Here is a 17,780-nt window from a genome sequence, read left to right as displayed (position 1 = left end):
ATCATAAAGAATTCCATTGCTAATGGAATTCAGAACATTCTAGAAATATAATTTGTATATTACGACCTGATTTCTAATGGATTTAGAACAGCAACTTATTAGACAAGTAATTTATATGGCTTAGTCAATTGTACTTAACATAATGTTTTCCCCCCAAAACAATCCTAAAAAAAAAAAAAAGAAATAAAAAGAAAACTCTTAACACAAACACACACAAATATTTATGTACATTTATATTAACCACATCCCATCAAGTATATCTCCACACTGAAAAATAAATAAATACATTGGTGTAGAAGCAGTATACTTCACAAATTATTTACAAAACAAAAATTACAATTACAAAGAATTGCCTAGTAACTTAATAGTAATAATAGTACTTAATAGTAACTTAACATGAAATTCTGAAGTAGAATAACTTAAATAGAATCTTCTTGTACAACACATAATCTTTATTAATTAATATACAATTTATTCATTTAACTTAAAAAAAAAAGTACAGTGCAGTATCTTCATGAAGAAATAAAGGTACTACAAGGGTCTTAAAAGCCTTTATAATGTTTCACAATGTATTTGCTATTGCCTTTCACTTTATACTTTTAAAGATTTTAAACCTAATGCCATTTATTGTGCCACTTTCATATTTAGGGAACTATATATTTCCATCTAGTGGTTACAAATTGTAATTTCATGACTTCACACTTATGAAAAAACAAAAGTGAAAGTCGTGACATTTGCTATGTATGGTAGCCCATACTCAGAATTGGTGATCTGCATTTAACCCGGCATCGGTGCACCGGCATCCTTCGGGCAACTAGTCCAAGTCTCTAACCATTAGGCTACAGCTGCCCCTAGCTTCTTCAGCTTGCCCCTATTCTTATTTAAATAATTTGTAAATATTTAAGAACATATCACATGCTATTTTATAATACATTTGATGATGATGATTTTAATGAGTTTGTAGTAATGGACAGGCTGGGATACGGTCCTCTTGTTTTGAAGCAAAGGATGTGGCTCGATGTGGGACTGGACTTCACAGACTCACTGCTGCTCCTCCCACCACCAATGAAAACTACACACACAGCCCCTGAGCACACACACACACACACACACACACACACAGCCAGGGGGCCTAGCAGACCAAATCAGGATATGACATCATACACAGGAAGGGAAGCCAAATAACTTTTCAGCTAGTTTTTTTGGTCTGTTATGTCATATTCCTATCTGCGTTTTGGAGGGTAGAGAGAGGCTGATGAGTGCCGGGAAGGATCCTCTCGAGACAGTTTGGATTTGCTCTGTTCCCTCTTGGAGAGAACAGGAGAACGAGGAAATCTTTCCAGGTTTCCCACAACATTCCAAGTGTCTACAGCAGGACTAAAGACTGGTGCTTAAGGTAAGGAGCTTAAAGTCCACAGTTTTACTTTTCTTACATATGCTTTCATTGATAAGATGCCACTTTTGTTTTCATGCTCTGTGTTAAAGCAGTAATGTGAAAAAGCGTGTTCAGTCACGTCTGTCGTAGAGGTGGACAAATAGGTAACTCTTCTGCCCTTTTCTTCCACACATACCGAATGAATCGAGTTAAAACCAGCCGCGAAACTGAGACTTTTACATTTATTATAAAGTCTACAAAGTTACTGGATACTAACAGTTTGCTATGATATGTCATTTTATAGAAACCGAAAATCTGTAAAAGATCTTCTGTTTTTCATATAAAAACAATTATGGAAAAATAGGCTTTTATAGTGCATTTCATGGTGGGAAAATACATTATCAGTTACAGCAACAAGTGTCAGAAACAGACATGGAAAATATCTCTCTTTTACTTTTTTACATTTAGGGAAGGAAAGAGAAACAGAAAGGGAAAGAAAAACAAGACTTGTGAAAGAGACAAAAGAAAGGATTGGCTAAAACACAGATACACTGGCAGAACGTTAAATGAAAACAGAGAGGCGAGGTTTGATTGTACGGCTGAACAGACGCTTTGAAATCAAGAAATTAGTATATTATTTCAGCCACTTCCAACAAACACGAGAAGTTATGAATATGACACTCATAACCCTGTGAATAAAACAACACAAAGGGAAATGAAATGCATAGAGAGGAAGGAATGAAATGTTTGTGGTGGTCTGTTTAAACTACTATTCAAAAGTTTGGGGCCAATAAGGTTGTTTTTTTTCTTCATAAGAGTGAAAAAAATCTACCATCCACATCCTGACTGGCTCTGACGACTCGGTCACCCTGCTCCGTTCAGCAATGGCTCAGTGCTTGGGTCAGGTCTTCAGCAAAGACAAAACATTCCGGCCTCGGAAGCGATTTGAACCTGGAACCCAGCGCTTTGAGCTGTACAAAAGAGCCCAGGCGTCTCTGAAATCAGGCCTGGACCTGAGGAAGGTGGTGCAGCTGCCAGACGGGGAGAACATTAATGACTGGATAGCTGTGCACGTGGTGGATTTCTTCAATCGAATCAACCTCATCTACGGGACCATGAGCGAGTTCTGCACTGAGAAGAGCTGTCCCATCATGTCTGGAGGGCCACGTTATGAATACAGGTGGCAGGATGGGGATCAGTATAAGAGGCCCACCAAACTGCCTGCTCTTATGTACATGAACCTCCTGATGAACTGGATCGAGTCCCTCATCAACAATGAGCACATCTTTCCTACACGAGTAGGTGCGCAACGTCAAATCTGTGTTACATTTTTTACATAGTTAAATACCAGATACTATGTCCTTTTCACTGAATAAAATTTTATATTTTATTAATTTAAAATTGAATATGTGTATGTATACAGTGTATCATGGAAATTTTCTTTATTTTAGTAATTTAATTTAAAAAAAAAAAAACGTATGTTTTAGATTCATTGCACACAAACTGAAATATTTCAAGATTTTTTGTTTTAATTAGGATTTGTTACAACTTGCAACTTAAGAAAATAAAATAAAAAATCAGTATCTCAAAAAAAAAGATCAGTCAAAGAAAGATTTACAAAACAGAAATGTTCAAGATCTCCAAATCAAGTTTATGCACTCAATACTTGGTTGGGGCTTCAGTGTGGCGTGGCATGGAGGCGATCATCCTGTGGCACTGCTGAGGTGTTATTGAAGCCCATTGCTTTGATAGTGCCTTCAGCTCCTCTGTATTGTTTGTCAGATGTTACTTATCTTCCTCTTCACAATACCGCATAGATCCTCTGTGAGGTTCAGGTCAGGTGAGTTGGCTGGCCAATCATCACAGTAATATAATGGTCAGCAAACCACTTGGAAGTGGTTTTGGCACTGTGGGCAGGTGCTAAAGTCCTGCTGCAAAATGAAATCAGCATCTCTATAAAGCTTGTCAGCAGATGGAAGCATAAAGTGCTCCATAATCTCCTGGTAGATGGCTTCATTGACTTTGGACTTGATAAAACATAATGGACCAACACCAGCAGATGTCACGGCTCCTAAATCATCTCAGACTTCAGAAACTTCAGACTGGACTTCAAGCAGCTTGGATGCTGTGCCTTTGCCGTCTTCCTCCAGACTCCAGACCTTGATTTCCAAATGAAATACTAAATCTCATCTGAAAAGAAGACTGTGGACCACTGTGTAACAGTCCAGGTCTTGTTCTCCTTACCCCAGGTGAAATGCTTCTAATGTTTTTTCTGGTTCAGGAGTGGCTTGGTTCTAGGAATCTGACAGATATAGCCCTTCTCCTGAAGACGTCTTGAGTGTGGTGATTCTTGATGCACTGACTCCGGCTTCAGTCCACTTCTTGTGAAGCTCTCCCAAGTTCTTGAATCATCTTTTCCTGACAATCTTCCCAAGGCAGTGGTCATCCCTGTTGCTTGTGCACCTTTTCCTACCACACTTTTTCCTTCCAGTCAACTTTCTATTAACATATTTTGATACAGCACTCTGTGAACAGCCAGCTCTTTCAACAATTACCTTTTGTGGTTTATCCTCCTTGTGGAGGGTGTCAATGATCGTCTTCTGGTCAACTGTTAAGTCAGTAGTCTAACCCATAACTGTGGTTGCATGTTCTAAACTTGCCCAAGAGGTATCCAGTATTTATACTCAAAATTTATCAAACTAATCAAGATCAAAATTGAAAATGTAAATTTTTTGAGATACTGATTTTTTTTCCCCTAAGCTGTAAGTCGTAACCATCAGAATTAAAATAAAAAAACTCTTGAAATATTTCAGTTTGTGTGCAATGAATTTAGAATATGAGAAAGTTCACTTTTTTTTATTAAATTACAAAAAAATAAATACCTTTTCCATGATATTTTCATTTTTTAGATGCACCTTTATATATATATATATATATATATATATATATATATATATATATATATATATATATATATATATATATATATATATATATATATATATATATATATATATAAACTAAACAATTAAATTATAAACGCAACACTTTTGTTTTTGGCCCAATTTTCATGAGCTGAACTCAAAGATCTAAGACTTTTTCCTATTTATTTTCAAATATTGTTCACAAATCTGTCTAAATCTGTGTTAGTGAGCACTTCTCCTTTGCTGAGATAATCCATCCACTTTACAGGTGTGGCATATCAAGATGCTGATTAGACAGCATGATTATTACACAGGTATGTCTTAGGCTGGCCACAATAAAAGTCCACTCTAAAATGTACAGCTAATCCACGAATCACATCCAGATCATATACAACCCGTTGCACCCCTAATTCAGACAGTATATTTGTGTTTAAGTTTTTACAGGTTTTTTTTTTCTTTCTTTTTTTCTTTTCTTTGTTGTGGACACACCTATTTGTTATTGACCTTTAAGCTGTTTCAGTAAATTGGCATATTAATAAATGGGCAGAGTTATGAATAGAAATAAGACAAAAATGGTTAGTTGTAAAAATATTAAAGGATAACTGGCTTGAGAAATGATCCAGTTAAAGGGTTACTCCATCCCAAAATGAACATTTTGTCATTAATCACTTACCCCCATGTTGTTCCAAACCCACAAAAGCTTTGGTCATCTTCGAAACACAATTTAAGATATTTTGGATGAAAACCGGGATGCTTGAGACTGTCCCATTGACTGCTGACAAAGGAATTTGTTCACTAAAGGCATTATTTTTGTTTTCTTTGCTATCAAACAGTATTCTCGTTGCTTCATAATGTTAAGATTGAACCACTGATGGCAGATGGACTATTCTGACAACATCTTTCATACTTTTCTGGACTTTGACAGTGTAACTTACTTGGCAGTCTATGGGACAGTCACAAGCCTCCCGATTTTCATCCAAAATATCTTGAATTGTGTTCCGAAGACAAACCTAGCTTTTACAGGTTTGGAACGACATGGGGGTAAGTGATAAAATGTTTTATTTTGCGGTGGAGCGTCCCATTAAGTTTCTCAGAAATTGCTGTAAATTTGTGGGGCCAGGACCACCAGACGTACTTCTGTCTGAAAAAAAAAATTCTGGATAGAGTTACAGAAGCTATACTTATAAGCACTGCCAACAATTCATAATTCCACAGGCTGAACTACTGGCCGAAAACCCTCAAAAACTCAGTAGGCTTTTTCTCCTTAATATCATAAATATCATTAGATTTTTCAGATTTTTCTCAAGAAAATGTTATAACATCTTGAATGCAATGTGATATAAGTGTTGTATTCTTCTGTTTTTAGGAGTCCCTTTTCCTAAGAACTTTCAGCAGGTGTGCAAAAAGATACTGAGCCGCTTGTTTCGGGTGTTTGTGCACGTGTACATCCATCACTTCGACATGATCTGTAGTATGGGAGCTGAGGCTCACATCAACACCTGCTACAAACACTACTTCTACTTCATCTCTGAGTTCAGTCTCATCGACCATTCGGAGCTGAAGCCGCTGGTGAGAACACTGTGCTTTCATTACTGAAGCCACATACACACTGTCAGCAGCTAAACTCGGTTGTCAGTTTAACTTAAGGCACTAACTAAAATTAAAATAAAAAATATATATATAATAATAAAAAATAAATAGTTTCTCAGTGACATCGTTTAGTGCTTAATTTTGTTCAATACAAACACATCAGTAATTTACAGCAGTGACAACAGCGTTCTACAACTGAATTAACTCCCAAAAAATTCAGGTAGTGATGTCTACATTTACAGAAATTCTAGGAGGAGGTAGTATATATCTTGACTCAGTGTTGCCAGATATTGCTATATAAAGGCAAGAGGCATTATCTTGAAAAAAAGCAACACACCAAAATATCTGCACCTGCCTACTTTATTAACTCCAAACAATGGATCGCTTTATGAGCCAAGCCCAAGAAACAGGCACTAAGACATTTATAAACGTTGCTTATATTAAGTGGATATGGCAACCCTTCAAGAGCGAGCTCTGCAAACCTTCCACACATAAACCAAACATGACGATTGTATACATAACAACATTCAAGTAATATTATTGCAACCAAAGAATCATCATTTTCTGTGATTGTAACTAAACCACAACAGATCCATTGTGTTTTGTTTATGTTTATGTGCTCTTTAAAGGTACAGGTTGTAGAACCTGCCACGAGAGGGCACACCATAAAAACAATAACAATCGCGTGGTTTGATGACGCTAAGAAGGAGCATGGAATGATGGGATTTGTTGTCTTCTACCCAAGTGCTTACGGCCATCAATCAGACGGAAAGATAAATCATGGGTTTAACGCAAGTGACGTGATGCCCCGTGTTTAGCGTGTATGCCCCATAATACTAATCTTGTTGATCGTTATAATAGCATACGTTTTTCTGAATCACAACAACTCACCTGTCGAGTAAAACAAGCGAGATTGGCATCTCTTTCTAGTTGAAGTTTGTCGCGAAGCTACTTCTGCATTTGTCCACAACACTGTTGTCATGTGGTTTCTACATCAGTAAAAGTGGTCACAAACTAGCGTCATTGACAGGCGACTGCACTGCCCCGTGTCACTGTTTAGAATGGAAATTTTTTCATGATTTACAAGTAGTTGAAAACATTAGAGATATTGTTAGTAATCAGCTGGACAAAATTTATAACACTAGCCTAGTGGTTTCTGGACATTTTACTGCAAATATCTTATAATAAGTGGACATGGCAACCCTTAAAGGTACAATTTGTGTTTATCAAGCGTTTGGGTTCGGCTCATAAAGCGATCCAATATATGGAGTTAATAAAGTAGGTAGGTTCAGGTCACTCTGTTTAACCATGTGGCTTATTTCCAAGGTATTGTGTTTGGGTTTGAGTTTATTATGGAATTTTCTTTATGGCTTTTATTTTTTTATTTTTTTAAACAAGATCTGTCAAGACCAATGAGTCAAAATATACCCTGTAATTTCTTGCACCACACATACAAAAAAGATTACTGTGATATGTTTTTAGAAACTCATTAACAACTAGATGTTCAGTTTGGTCTGAACTGTGTGTGCACAGAACATGATTATGCACTAAAAGGTGAATAGACAACCAAATTTAACTGCAGTGTGTATGTTGCCAATGTGCTATAATAATAACTGGTATTAGACACAAAATAATAAATCATGATAGTGGCAATTAGCAGAATTTTCTGCTCTTTAGCTAACTTGTAGGCTTTATGAAAAACTATGCTGACAGCACAGTGCAAATGTGGTGTTTTTGTCATAATAACTTGGACTTTTCTGTCTTCGCAGAAAGAAATGACAGAGAGGATCTGCCACTGAAAGATGTGGGGAACAGATGGGAATCCAAATGACCAAAAAGACAATGTATTTGAGGTCTGATCTAAGATCGGGCGAGATCAGAGACTCACAAATGAGCTAAAATGCAACCCATCCTTGCTTCAGTATGAATGAAAAACTGTTGGTCCAGTAGTTCAACACGTTCTTGAGACAGTATATGTTTAAATTATGCACAGTAGCTCATATTCTGCAGCACTGATATGAAATGATGCATTGATTGCTTAGTATTGCATTAATTTTGGGCATTTGACCATGTGACTTCAAAGATACTAAAAAAAGGTGATCCTGAGGGAAATGTCTTGAAATTATATGTCCAAAACTTCTGCTAAGTTACAGAGGTCACGTTCTAGCTTTGCTGTGTCTGTGCCAGTGCAGAGAAGCTTTATTTTTACTTTATTTTATTTAAACGGCATGTACAGTAAGATTTTTTTCCATAGCTATTAACTAGTGAATGATGATGAATAGTACTTCAGACATTTTGTTCTGACAATGTGCTGTTTCTGCCTATGTATTTTTTGCATGCAAGTTTGAAATACAAACAATGTAAATGTATAGAAAGACTCTTTTTTTTTAAGTCGAGATACATTTTTGTTGTTGCTATGGACTACGTTGACAACAGTGATGTAGAAACTTACACTGGTAATAAACCTGAAAGAAAACAGAATTCAGAATGAGCAATTAATTTTTAGCAAGAAAAAAAGTTTTTAAAAGCTTGTTATTTTGTGGAACATCACAGATATGTATGATATGAGAATAGTAAGGCCTGTAGATAGGGAGTACATGTTATTTAAGAAGAATATAAGTATATTTTCAGAATGACAATTTTTTTTTTTTTTTGTAGCCAGTAAGCTTGCCAGTTAACATCAGCTAACAATATTTTTTCAAATAGGCTATTATAATTTTGTAAATCATGACTACTTATTATAATCTTTTTAAATTTTAAGCTATACTCCCTGGACTCATTTTGATGTAAATGTATAAAGCAAATTGCTCTGTCAGCCTGGGGGGATTTTTCATTTTTGTTACAAATTTTAATTTAAATAATTGTCACTAAAACTATGATGACTTTTCTGGACACATTTAACTTTTGTTTCAATGAAAAATAAAAATCACATGGTTCTTAGGTTTCCACTCACTCTACACTTCCAGGTTTCTCAGGATGATGGCAACATTAAAATAATACCATACTTAGAAAATAACCCATTTACTAACCTAATTACTAAATTAACACAGTAAATAGGAAACAAATTCCACATGGAAAACTTTAATGGCAGAAAATTTCAGATTAAACTCCAGGATTACTAAAACTGAAACTAAAATGAAAACCATAAAAAAATCCTTAATTGAAAAAATATATATACTTTAACTGAACTAAAATTAAATATAGAAAAAAGTTTTATTTTAGCTAGTTACCAAAGCAAAACTTCTCATTTTAATTTAGTGTAAATTATCAAGTTTTATTTTAGCTAGTTACCAAAGCAACACTTCTCAAAATAACTAAAACGGAAATAAAAATAATAATTAAAAAAGCTACTAAAATGGCAACCCAATAAAAATTACTATTACTTTTAAATATATAAATAATACAAAAATAAGCATGAATTCAAAATTCGAAAAAGAATAATGACCCAAAATTAAATATTAATAAAATATTCATTATGATATCTATACCATAATAACACCGAAACCAAACTCACTACACGTCATACTATCGGTTGCGTAACGTTGACTCCTTTTTATTTTTAAGGACACTGTAGTCAGCATTCACACTAAAAGATCGAGTTTCACTCCGTTCAACTTGGTTGGAGTCTTAGTTTAATTTGAGCGTATTCCTCCTTATAGTAGCCCCAGTCTGTCCGTGAGACCGGTATTTCTCCAGTACGAAACACAAATACATGAATGATTCAAGGCAGCAGCAACGTCTTAGAATATGAATATTAATTAGGTCATGCTTACGTCATCTGACAATTTCCCTCGTTCGTCCAGTCACGTAGCCTACTTAATATTCATGAGCCCATTCGTAACCGTAGTATGATTCGCAAATGTAGCGAGGGCAGTCTGCGCGTTTGGGGTGGTGCTGTTGTGTTTGTGTGTTGTCCTCCTCTTTCTCGTCACTGCTGCTGTTCAGCGCGGGATGATGGCGGAGGCTGTCGCGGCACAGCTAGACTCATTCGGCCGCAATTTCCAGGTTTGAGTCTTTTTTTTTTTTCATGCATAAATTATATGTACGTTATTGTTATTTTACGTGAGCTCAAGTAGCTTCTACTAAATTAAGCTTGCTGGTGTTTACGCGTGTGGCTGTGTTGGTCGCTCGATTCGCGCCAGTGAATTGTTGGGTTTATGCACATGGGTCGAAAGTTATCCAAAAACAATCTTTTCGGTTAACACTATCACAGTTCTGCTGACATTGCTACACTTCACAGTTATCTGACATTTGTTGCTTTTCCTAGTAACTTATTTAACGTTCAATCAAGGTTCTTCTTTTTTAAAGGAACAGTTCACTCAAAAAAATAATTCTGTCATTGATTGAGCCAAACAGGGTCATCGTGGAGCATTAAAGAGGGTCTGACATGGACACCCTCAGACTCAATTAACTTGTGCATCTTGTCATCACAGAGAGAGAAAAAAATGTTTAGGTTTGGAATATATATGTTAGAATAACAACGTGGATGATCTGTTTCTTTCGGTCAGTGTTAAATTGCAGCTACTGTTGCTTTAAATATGTTAATATTTTCAGCTGATATGCTGACCCAATATTCCCGCCTATTACCCAACAACCGTTATTATTTATTAACTAATGGCGTTATCTCTTGTACTACTATTGATATTGGTACCATTTTCCGTTACGACACGTCATTTAATCCACTTCCATGTAAAACAGTAATATATCCTGGTCAGTGTGCTGGATTTTCCCCTCAGCAGACAGATGATAAGAGCTTGACGAGACACGTCATGACATTAATATCGCTTCTCAATGCGGAAACTCGCGCTCAGGTGACGAGATCTAGCACAGGCGTTTCGTGGTAGATATGGGGAGAAGTTTTGAAACACGTTAGTCATGAAAGGCTTGTTCAGAGTGAGACATCTGATAAGTGCACGCTGCAAGTGTACACTTCCTCTTCCTCCAATAAAAGTTCACGTTTACAAGACATTGACAGTGAAGTGCTAACTCAAAATATCAGGATCATTTAGTCTTCCACAACTTTTTGTGATGGAAATATAACGATCATTTAAACTTTAAACCTTTATGGGGGCACATAAAGGTTCACCTTAGTGTTTGTGAATGGCAGTGACCTTCTGGCTCTTGCTCACTTCACTAGAAATGCTCAAATAAACATACTTTGCAATTGCTTTTTTGGTTTTATGCTTGATGCTTGACATAATGCAAGTAAGATTTTATTTTTATTTTCAGCAGCTTGGGTTCCGGAAGTATTTTTCCCATTCGTAAACCGATGTTTAAAAAGTCTTTATGGCATGAACCAAAGCAAATAGCAGTTCTGATTCTCTTGTTTTGATGGTAAATGTTTCTCTCTTTCTCTCAGATAACCAGTGGTGCTCTGGCATCTGGACCAGTGGAGAGCCTTGGTCTGATCTCGCACGCCTCCAACAGCCCCGCAGGTGACGAAACCTTTAAAAACACATCCTTCAAATCATGCAATCCTTTCAAAGACTAAATTGTCACAGAGTACTGAAAAATTTTTGGCTTTAGGATTAGGAATGGAGAGCAGTCAACCAATCGCCATCACAGACCTGGGTACACGACGGAAGAAGAAACGCAGAACTCGTGCCACGGACAGTTTCACTGGGAAATTTAGTGGTACTGAACCATCTAGAAGACTACTAAAACTCTTATTAATCCTCATAATGTGCACCTCCTTGTTCAATGCTTTACCCAGCATTTTCAGTCTGTATAATCTGTATCGTGCATCATCAGATCTTACAAAATGTTTGATTGCATATCCTCCCAACGTTTCCTGATTGGGTAAGGTGTGAGTCAATTCACAAGTGTGTGTGTGTGTGTGTTGTAGATCTGTACAAGCTGACGGACGAGCTGCTGGGTCAGGGAGCTTATGCTAAAGTCCAGGGCTGTGTGAGTTTACAGAACGGCAATGAGTATGCTGTGAAGGTGAGAAGTGAGTAACAGGGTTTCTGCAGGGAATTAAAGAGGTTGTTAAAAGCCTTAATTCATCCTTCCACAAAATTAAAGCCATAAAAAGGTCGAAAAGTCTCAATTTCATTAAAGTCTTGGCATTAAATGTTGCATGCATGGCAAAAAAAATCTTAATTTTGATAAATGTCACAGAAAACATGACTATTTTGCTTGTCAAGTAAATGTTATTTGATTTAAGAATTTTATTAGACATTTTACTGGAAGATGGATTTATTTTTTATTTAAAAAAATAATAGCAGTATGATCACAAGCTATATTCTAGTGTTGTCAGTCGATTAAAATGTTTCTAATTAATTACATAATCCAGTAGACATTACAAAAAATAACTTTAGAAACAAGTCTTTTATTTGATTCAACATAAAGTGTATTACACACAAATGTTTATGCTACAATGGCCTAACATAAACTATAGAGCATAAAAGAAGATGATTTGAGAAACAGCTCAGTATTTTTTGTGAAAATGTTTATATTATATATATATATATATATATATATATATATATATATATATATAATATATATATATATATTTTTATAAAATGATGCTCCAAATAAAAAAATAAAACTGCCAGCAGGTAGTCTTTTATGAGTTAGTCAGCCCTCATTGTTTTCATTATATTCAAACCATAAGCCAAAATAATGGAGATCGGTTATAAAATTTTGAAGTGTTTCTAATACAGCACATTGTTTTGCTTTGTCAAACAAACATAATAAATGACTTTGAGTGTACCGTGTGGTTACATTTCTCAGATAATCGAGAAGAAAGCTGGTCACAGTCGCAGTAGAGTTTTCAGAGAGGTGGAGACGCTTTACCAGTGTCAAGGAAATAAGTATGATTCTATTCCACAATGGTCATCATACTTTGATATTTACCTGATTTACCTAATTGATAAATAACTGCTTATATAAATAACATACATTGTGTGTTTCTATACAGGAACATTCTGGAGCTCATTCAGTTTTTTGAAGAGGACTGCTGTTTTTATCTGGTTTTTGAAAAGTTGCGTGGAGGTACTGTACAGTTTTAAAGAGATGAAATATAGATGCATTCTCAGGTATTTATTTTCTGAATAGTTTTCTCTTTTCCTCTCAGGTTCCATTTTAACACACATACAGAGTCGAAAATACTTTGACGAGAGAGAGGCTAGTCATGTGGTCAGGGATATAGCACATGCACTGGACTTTCTGCACAACAAAGGTGAGTACTGTACATTTACTCTGTGGCTCACTGACCATGACTCAGTGCGAGCGTGTTTACTGTTTACATAGACTTCTCTCACTATTTCCAACAGGAATCGCTCACCGGGACCTAAAGCCTGAAAATATCCTGTGTGAATATACTGATAAGGTAACACATGCATTTTGACTTGTGTAACATTCTGTGTAGTTTGTCTGGTTACAGAAGGATTAGGGTTGGGAGAATCCAGAAAGACTAGTCAGTAAAGACAAAATATGCATTATTTTACATCAAACATTAGTATACAGGTGCTGGTCATATATCATATTAGATATAATCAAAAAGTTGATTTATTTCACTAATTCCATTCAAAAAGTGGAACTTGTATATTAGATTCATTCATTACACACAGACTGATATTTCATATTTCTTTTAATTTTGATGTTTATAACTGACAACTAAGGAAAATCCCAAATTCAGTATCTCAGAAAATTAGAATATTGTGAAAAGGTTCAATATTGAAGACACCTGGTGCCACACTTTAATCAGCTAATTAACTCAAAACACCTGCAAAGCCTTTAAACGGTCTCTCAGTCTAGTTCTGTAGGCTACACAATCATGAGGAAGACTGCTGACTTGACAGTTGTCCAAAAGACGAACACTGACACCCTTGACAAGGAGGGCAAGACTCAAAAGCTCATTGCAAAAGAGGCTGGCTGTTCACAGAGCTCTGTGTCCAAGCACATTAATAGAGAGGCGAAGGGAAGGAAAAGATGTGGTAGAAAAAAAGTGTACAAGCAATAGGGATAACCGCACCCAGGAGAGGATTGTGAAACAAAAGCCATTCAAAAATGTGGGGGAGATTAATAAAGAGTGGACTGCAACTGGAGTCAGTGCTTCAAGAACCTCTACGCACAGACGGATTCAAGACATGGGTTTCAGCGGTCAAACCCTTGTGTCAATCCACTGTTGAACAACAGACAGCGTCAGCAGCATCTGAATACAAAAAGGACTGGACTGCTGCTGAGTGGAAATAACATTTGAAATATATCAGTCTGTGTGTAATGAATGAATATTCAAGTTTCACTTTTTGAATGGAATTAGGGAAATAAATCAACTTTTTGGTGTTATTCTAATTATATTCTAATTATATGACCATTACTAATAAAAGCTACTATAGTAGTAGAAGCAACATTACATGGCCGCTTGCTCTAACGTTAACCTAAAAAATGAAACGTATTAAAGCAATGCACTCATTCCATGACAGTTAACTTGGAGGCACTGGTGCGATCATTTGCATTCAACTTAAAATACTCTGTCATTACATCCTCATATAGAGTAATACATCTTTTGAATTTTGTGTGCACTAACAATAACAACAAAACATGCTTTTGTAAAATAATGAAAGCAAACGGTTCATTTTCTGCCATCTAGACCTCTGTGAACTTGAGTATGTCAAAAAACTTAGTTTTTTCAAAGGAAATATTTATTTGATTTCATAGAATTTAATTTAATATAATTGATTTTTAATGCATCCTTGCTGAATAAAAGTATACATTTTTAAGTGAACCCAACCTTTTGACCAGTAGAGTTTATATGTTTAAGATCATGCCAGTCTTAATTGTAATGAGTATTTTGCTTTTATTCAGGTTTCTCCTGTTAAGATCTGTGATTTTGATCTTGGGAGTGGAGTGAAGCTGAACAGTGCCTGTACCCCAATAACTACCCCTGAGCTCACCACACCAGTAACAACTTCCTCATATTTGTGTTTTCAGCAACCTTGAACTGTAAACGTGTAGAGCGACATGTTTTGAGGGATGTGTTTTGTCCTCTAGTGTGGCTCAGCAGAGTACATGGCTCCCGAGGTGGTGGAGGTCTTTACAGATGAGGCTTCGTTCTATGATAAGCGCTGTGACCTCTGGAGCCTTGGAGTGATTCTCTACATCCTGCTCAGCGGGAGTCCTCCCTTCACTGGCCACTGCGGCACCAACTGTGGCTGGGAACGAGGAGAGACATGTCGTGCCTGCCAGGTAAGGCACACGCTAATTAAAAAATGTAGGAGATCACGTCATCCAGGTAGACAACTTAAAAGTGTTGTCCACTCTTGTTCAGAACAACCTGTTTGAGAGGATTCAAGAGGGGAAATATGAGTTTGGGGATGGAGTGTGGGCTCAGATCTCAGCCGATGCCAAAGATCTGATCTCGCGGCTGCTGGTGCGAGATGCCACACTACGGCTGAGTGCAGCCCAGGTCCTGAAGCATCCCTGGGTGCAAGGGGTGAGACGCTAGCTCTGTTTTTCTTGAAGACTTGATGAATCCATCTGTTTAGTTGTTACTTGTTTACTTGCATTTTAATTCTTTGAATAAGAGCAGTTAGATAACAAAAAAAGCAGCAATTTGACACAGAATAGAGGTTGTGTAAAAGCTCTCTACTTTAGAAAAGGAAATTAGTTTAAAAGTTTGGGGTAGTAATTATTAATATTATTATTTATTAAGAAAGTAATACTTTTATTCAACAAAAATGCATTAAATTGTTTGCCATTAATTCTTTATTTGTTAAAGAATTCTAAAAATACAAAGTAGCACAACTGTTTTATTAATGATAATAATTGTTTCTTAAGCAGCTAATTAGTATATTATTAAATTAATTGCATTTTATTGTATTTAGTCTTTTTTGTAAAAAAAAAAAATGCATGAGAAACTTCCTTCGAATCTTACCAACCCCAAAGGTTTGGTTGGTAGTATACATTGTACAAATCAAATGGAATAATAAACTAAATGTATATCATATACATCATTATATAAATGAATATACTTGTATTAACATTTTATTTACTCATTTAAATTTTCAGAATGCTCCTGAAAGAGTTCTTTCTACTCCTCGTGTTCTACAAAGGTATTTGATTTTTGATGCAGTAGATTAAGTATAGTTTCCAGTTTCTGTAATGTTTGTAACCATCTCTGGTTGAACGTACAGAAACTGCAGCACTAAAGACCTGACGCAGTTCGCAGCTGATGCCATCGCGTTCAATCGGCAGCTGTCTCAGAAGGAGGAAGAGCAGGAGGACTTCGTTGCAGTGGTCTGCTCTATGAGGCTCTCCCCTCCATCTAACTCTAGATTAGCCCGTCGCCGAGCACAATCTCAAGCACTACGCACCAATAACTGATGCCTACCCACCGCACAGGTGCTTCAGTTATACACATGCACAACATAGTGCATCATAACCCTTCATACACACAACTTCTCTGGCGAACGGATGGGTTCTTGAGCAAACACACATGTATATGCACCGCAGACTCAGTGATACCAACTTTGTAGCACAGACTAACCTTATATATACAAACCAAAAACATCCAAACATTTCTAATTTATTTACAGGTCTTTCACTCTATGTAATGTGAGTATTTTGTGTTTTAAGCATCAGAAATTGTGCTTGTTTTTATATTTATGCTTATTCTTAACAAAACATTGATTCTTTTAACATTTTTAAAAACCACTCGAGTTCCTGTAAAGCACAGGACTTCTTGCTTTATTTTTCTATTGTTTATTTATATAACGTCTAGCCGTAGTCTAGTTATTGTTTTGGTTTATTTGAGCAATGTAAAGCCATGCTGCCTGACAGTAACATACAGTACACATTACGAAGTGTATCGTTATGTATGTCTTGAGTGCAAATGCAATCCAGAGGTATTGCTGCTTTACTGAGGGTGCTTAAAAGGTGTTACATATATTTGACCAGATATTTTCTGCTCCGATAATTAGTAAATGTTGCACAGTACGTATTTTTGTCTTTTCAGGTTTCAGATGATTCTATTTTTTCATTTTATGTATATTTTTTTATGGTCTTGCTTTATCTTTGTTAGAGTGTTGAACATTATTTTGTTGTAAAAGTGAACTATTTTTTTATAAGCGTCAGGAAAATGAGCCAGTTCTGCAGCCGATTCAGTTACGAGATGGAGTATGTTTTAATTTTTTGGTTATGTATTCTGTGCAAAATGTGCCATTTTGGGAGGGGGCAGAGCTCCTTATGTGCAAAATAACCAGTTTACTCTCGATTGCCTTTTGTATTATCAAATTCAAAATCATGCATGATTATTTTTTTCCTGATATTTGTTGCTCAATGTTATTTGAGGTGAAATGGTAAGAATTTAGTGGTTGTCCATGTATTATGTATGTCCCTTTATGAGGATGTATTGGGAAACATTTCATGGACCAGGGATGACACTAGAGGGCGCTACCTCAAATAAATGCTATGTTCTCAGTATTCAGTGCTTCTGTGATACTCTCAAGGAGTAACAAAGGCTAATTTTAGGAATGGTGTCAATGGAAAGGCCATTTAACTCCTAAAAACTGGTACGAGTCAGAGGAGGTCAACTGGTTTTCCAATTTTGAGAAATAAAGTCATTTGCACTGATACTAGAGTCTTTATTTATTGCCCTTAATACAACAATATTGTGGATAACAATAGAAGTTTTATGAATATATCACTATTATACTAAGTAATTTCATGATTATTCATTAAAATCATATTATTTCAGTACTTCAGTAACCCCTTAACCGTGTTACACAAATCAATATCTCCCCATAAAAATTATTAACTGATCCTTGTGACATCATTAACAGGAAGTGACATCATATAAGTCTTCTGATCGACATTGTGAGCACACATAGGCAAGTTCCCACCTTCTTTTATAGCTTAAGTTATATAACTATAACTTATTAATG

The 17,780-nt window shown here is 36.0% G+C and overlaps 2 protein-coding genes across 3 annotated transcripts; both read left to right on the top strand.

The window, feature by feature from the left end:
* The first annotated feature begins 995 nt into the window (after nucleotides 1–995).
* Nucleotides 996–8,370, top strand: mob3c (MOB kinase activator 3C). 2 transcript variants are annotated; one of them, XM_052610170.1, is made up of 4 exons: nucleotides 1,083–1,396; nucleotides 2,192–2,677; nucleotides 5,666–5,868; nucleotides 7,659–8,370. In XM_052610170.1, the coding sequence occupies exons 2-4, from the start codon at nucleotides 2,260–2,262 to the stop codon at nucleotides 7,686–7,688; spliced, it is 651 nt and encodes a 216-aa protein (XP_052466130.1). In that variant the 5' UTR covers nucleotides 1,083–1,396; nucleotides 2,192–2,259; the 3' UTR covers nucleotides 7,689–8,370. The 2 variants fall into 2 exon arrangements, with proteins under 2 accessions (XP_052466131.1, XP_052466130.1); XM_052610171.1 differs by lacking the exon at nucleotides 7,659–8,370 and having other exon boundaries at nucleotides 996–1,396; nucleotides 2,192–2,673.
* A 1,360-nt stretch (nucleotides 8,371–9,730) lies between these two features.
* mknk1 (MAPK interacting serine/threonine kinase 1) lies at nucleotides 9,731–17,471 on the top strand. The gene is made up of 13 exons (XM_052610169.1): nucleotides 9,731–9,894; nucleotides 11,249–11,324; nucleotides 11,416–11,523; nucleotides 11,735–11,832; nucleotides 12,628–12,707; nucleotides 12,815–12,888; nucleotides 12,971–13,075; nucleotides 13,170–13,225; nucleotides 14,704–14,799; nucleotides 14,890–15,084; nucleotides 15,167–15,331; nucleotides 15,907–15,950; nucleotides 16,032–17,471. Exons 1-13 carry the CDS (start codon nucleotides 9,841–9,843, stop codon nucleotides 16,219–16,221), a joined length of 1,341 nt encoding a protein of 446 aa, XP_052466129.1. The 5' UTR covers nucleotides 9,731–9,840; the 3' UTR covers nucleotides 16,222–17,471.
* The last annotated feature ends 309 nt before the right edge of the window (nucleotides 17,472–17,780 follow it).

Source organism: Carassius gibelio, chromosome A11, assembly GCF_023724105.1.
Source record: "Carassius gibelio isolate Cgi1373 ecotype wild population from Czech Republic chromosome A11, carGib1.2-hapl.c, whole genome shotgun sequence".
NCBI classification, from domain to species: domain Eukaryota; kingdom Metazoa; phylum Chordata; class Actinopteri; order Cypriniformes; family Cyprinidae; genus Carassius; species Carassius gibelio.
The sequence above is the reverse complement of the archived record's forward strand: the minus strand, read 5'-3'. Positions and strand labels throughout refer to the sequence as shown.

Excerpts from the sequence above, each read along its gene's own strand:
- mknk1 (XM_052610169.1), top strand. The coding sequence starts at position 9,841 with ATGATGGCGGAGGCTGTCGCGGCACAGCTAGACTCATTCGGCCGCAAT. Across the intron at positions 13,226-14,703 it reads TGTGTGAATATACTGATAAG|GTTTCTCCTGTTAAGATCTG; the intron begins GTAACACATGCA and ends GCTTTTATTCAG. Across the intron at positions 15,951-16,031 it reads ACTCCTCGTGTTCTACAAAG|AAACTGCAGCACTAAAGACC; the intron begins GTATTTGATTTT and ends TTGAACGTACAG.
- mob3c (XM_052610170.1), top strand. The coding sequence starts at position 2,260 with ATGGCTCAGTGCTTGGGTCAGGTCTTCAGCAAAGACAAAACATTCCGG. Across the intron at positions 2,678-5,665 it reads CATCTTTCCTACACGAGTAG|GAGTCCCTTTTCCTAAGAAC; the intron begins GTGCGCAACGTC and ends TTCTGTTTTTAG. Across the intron at positions 5,869-7,658 it reads ATTCGGAGCTGAAGCCGCTG|AAAGAAATGACAGAGAGGAT; the intron begins GTGAGAACACTG and ends CTGTCTTCGCAG.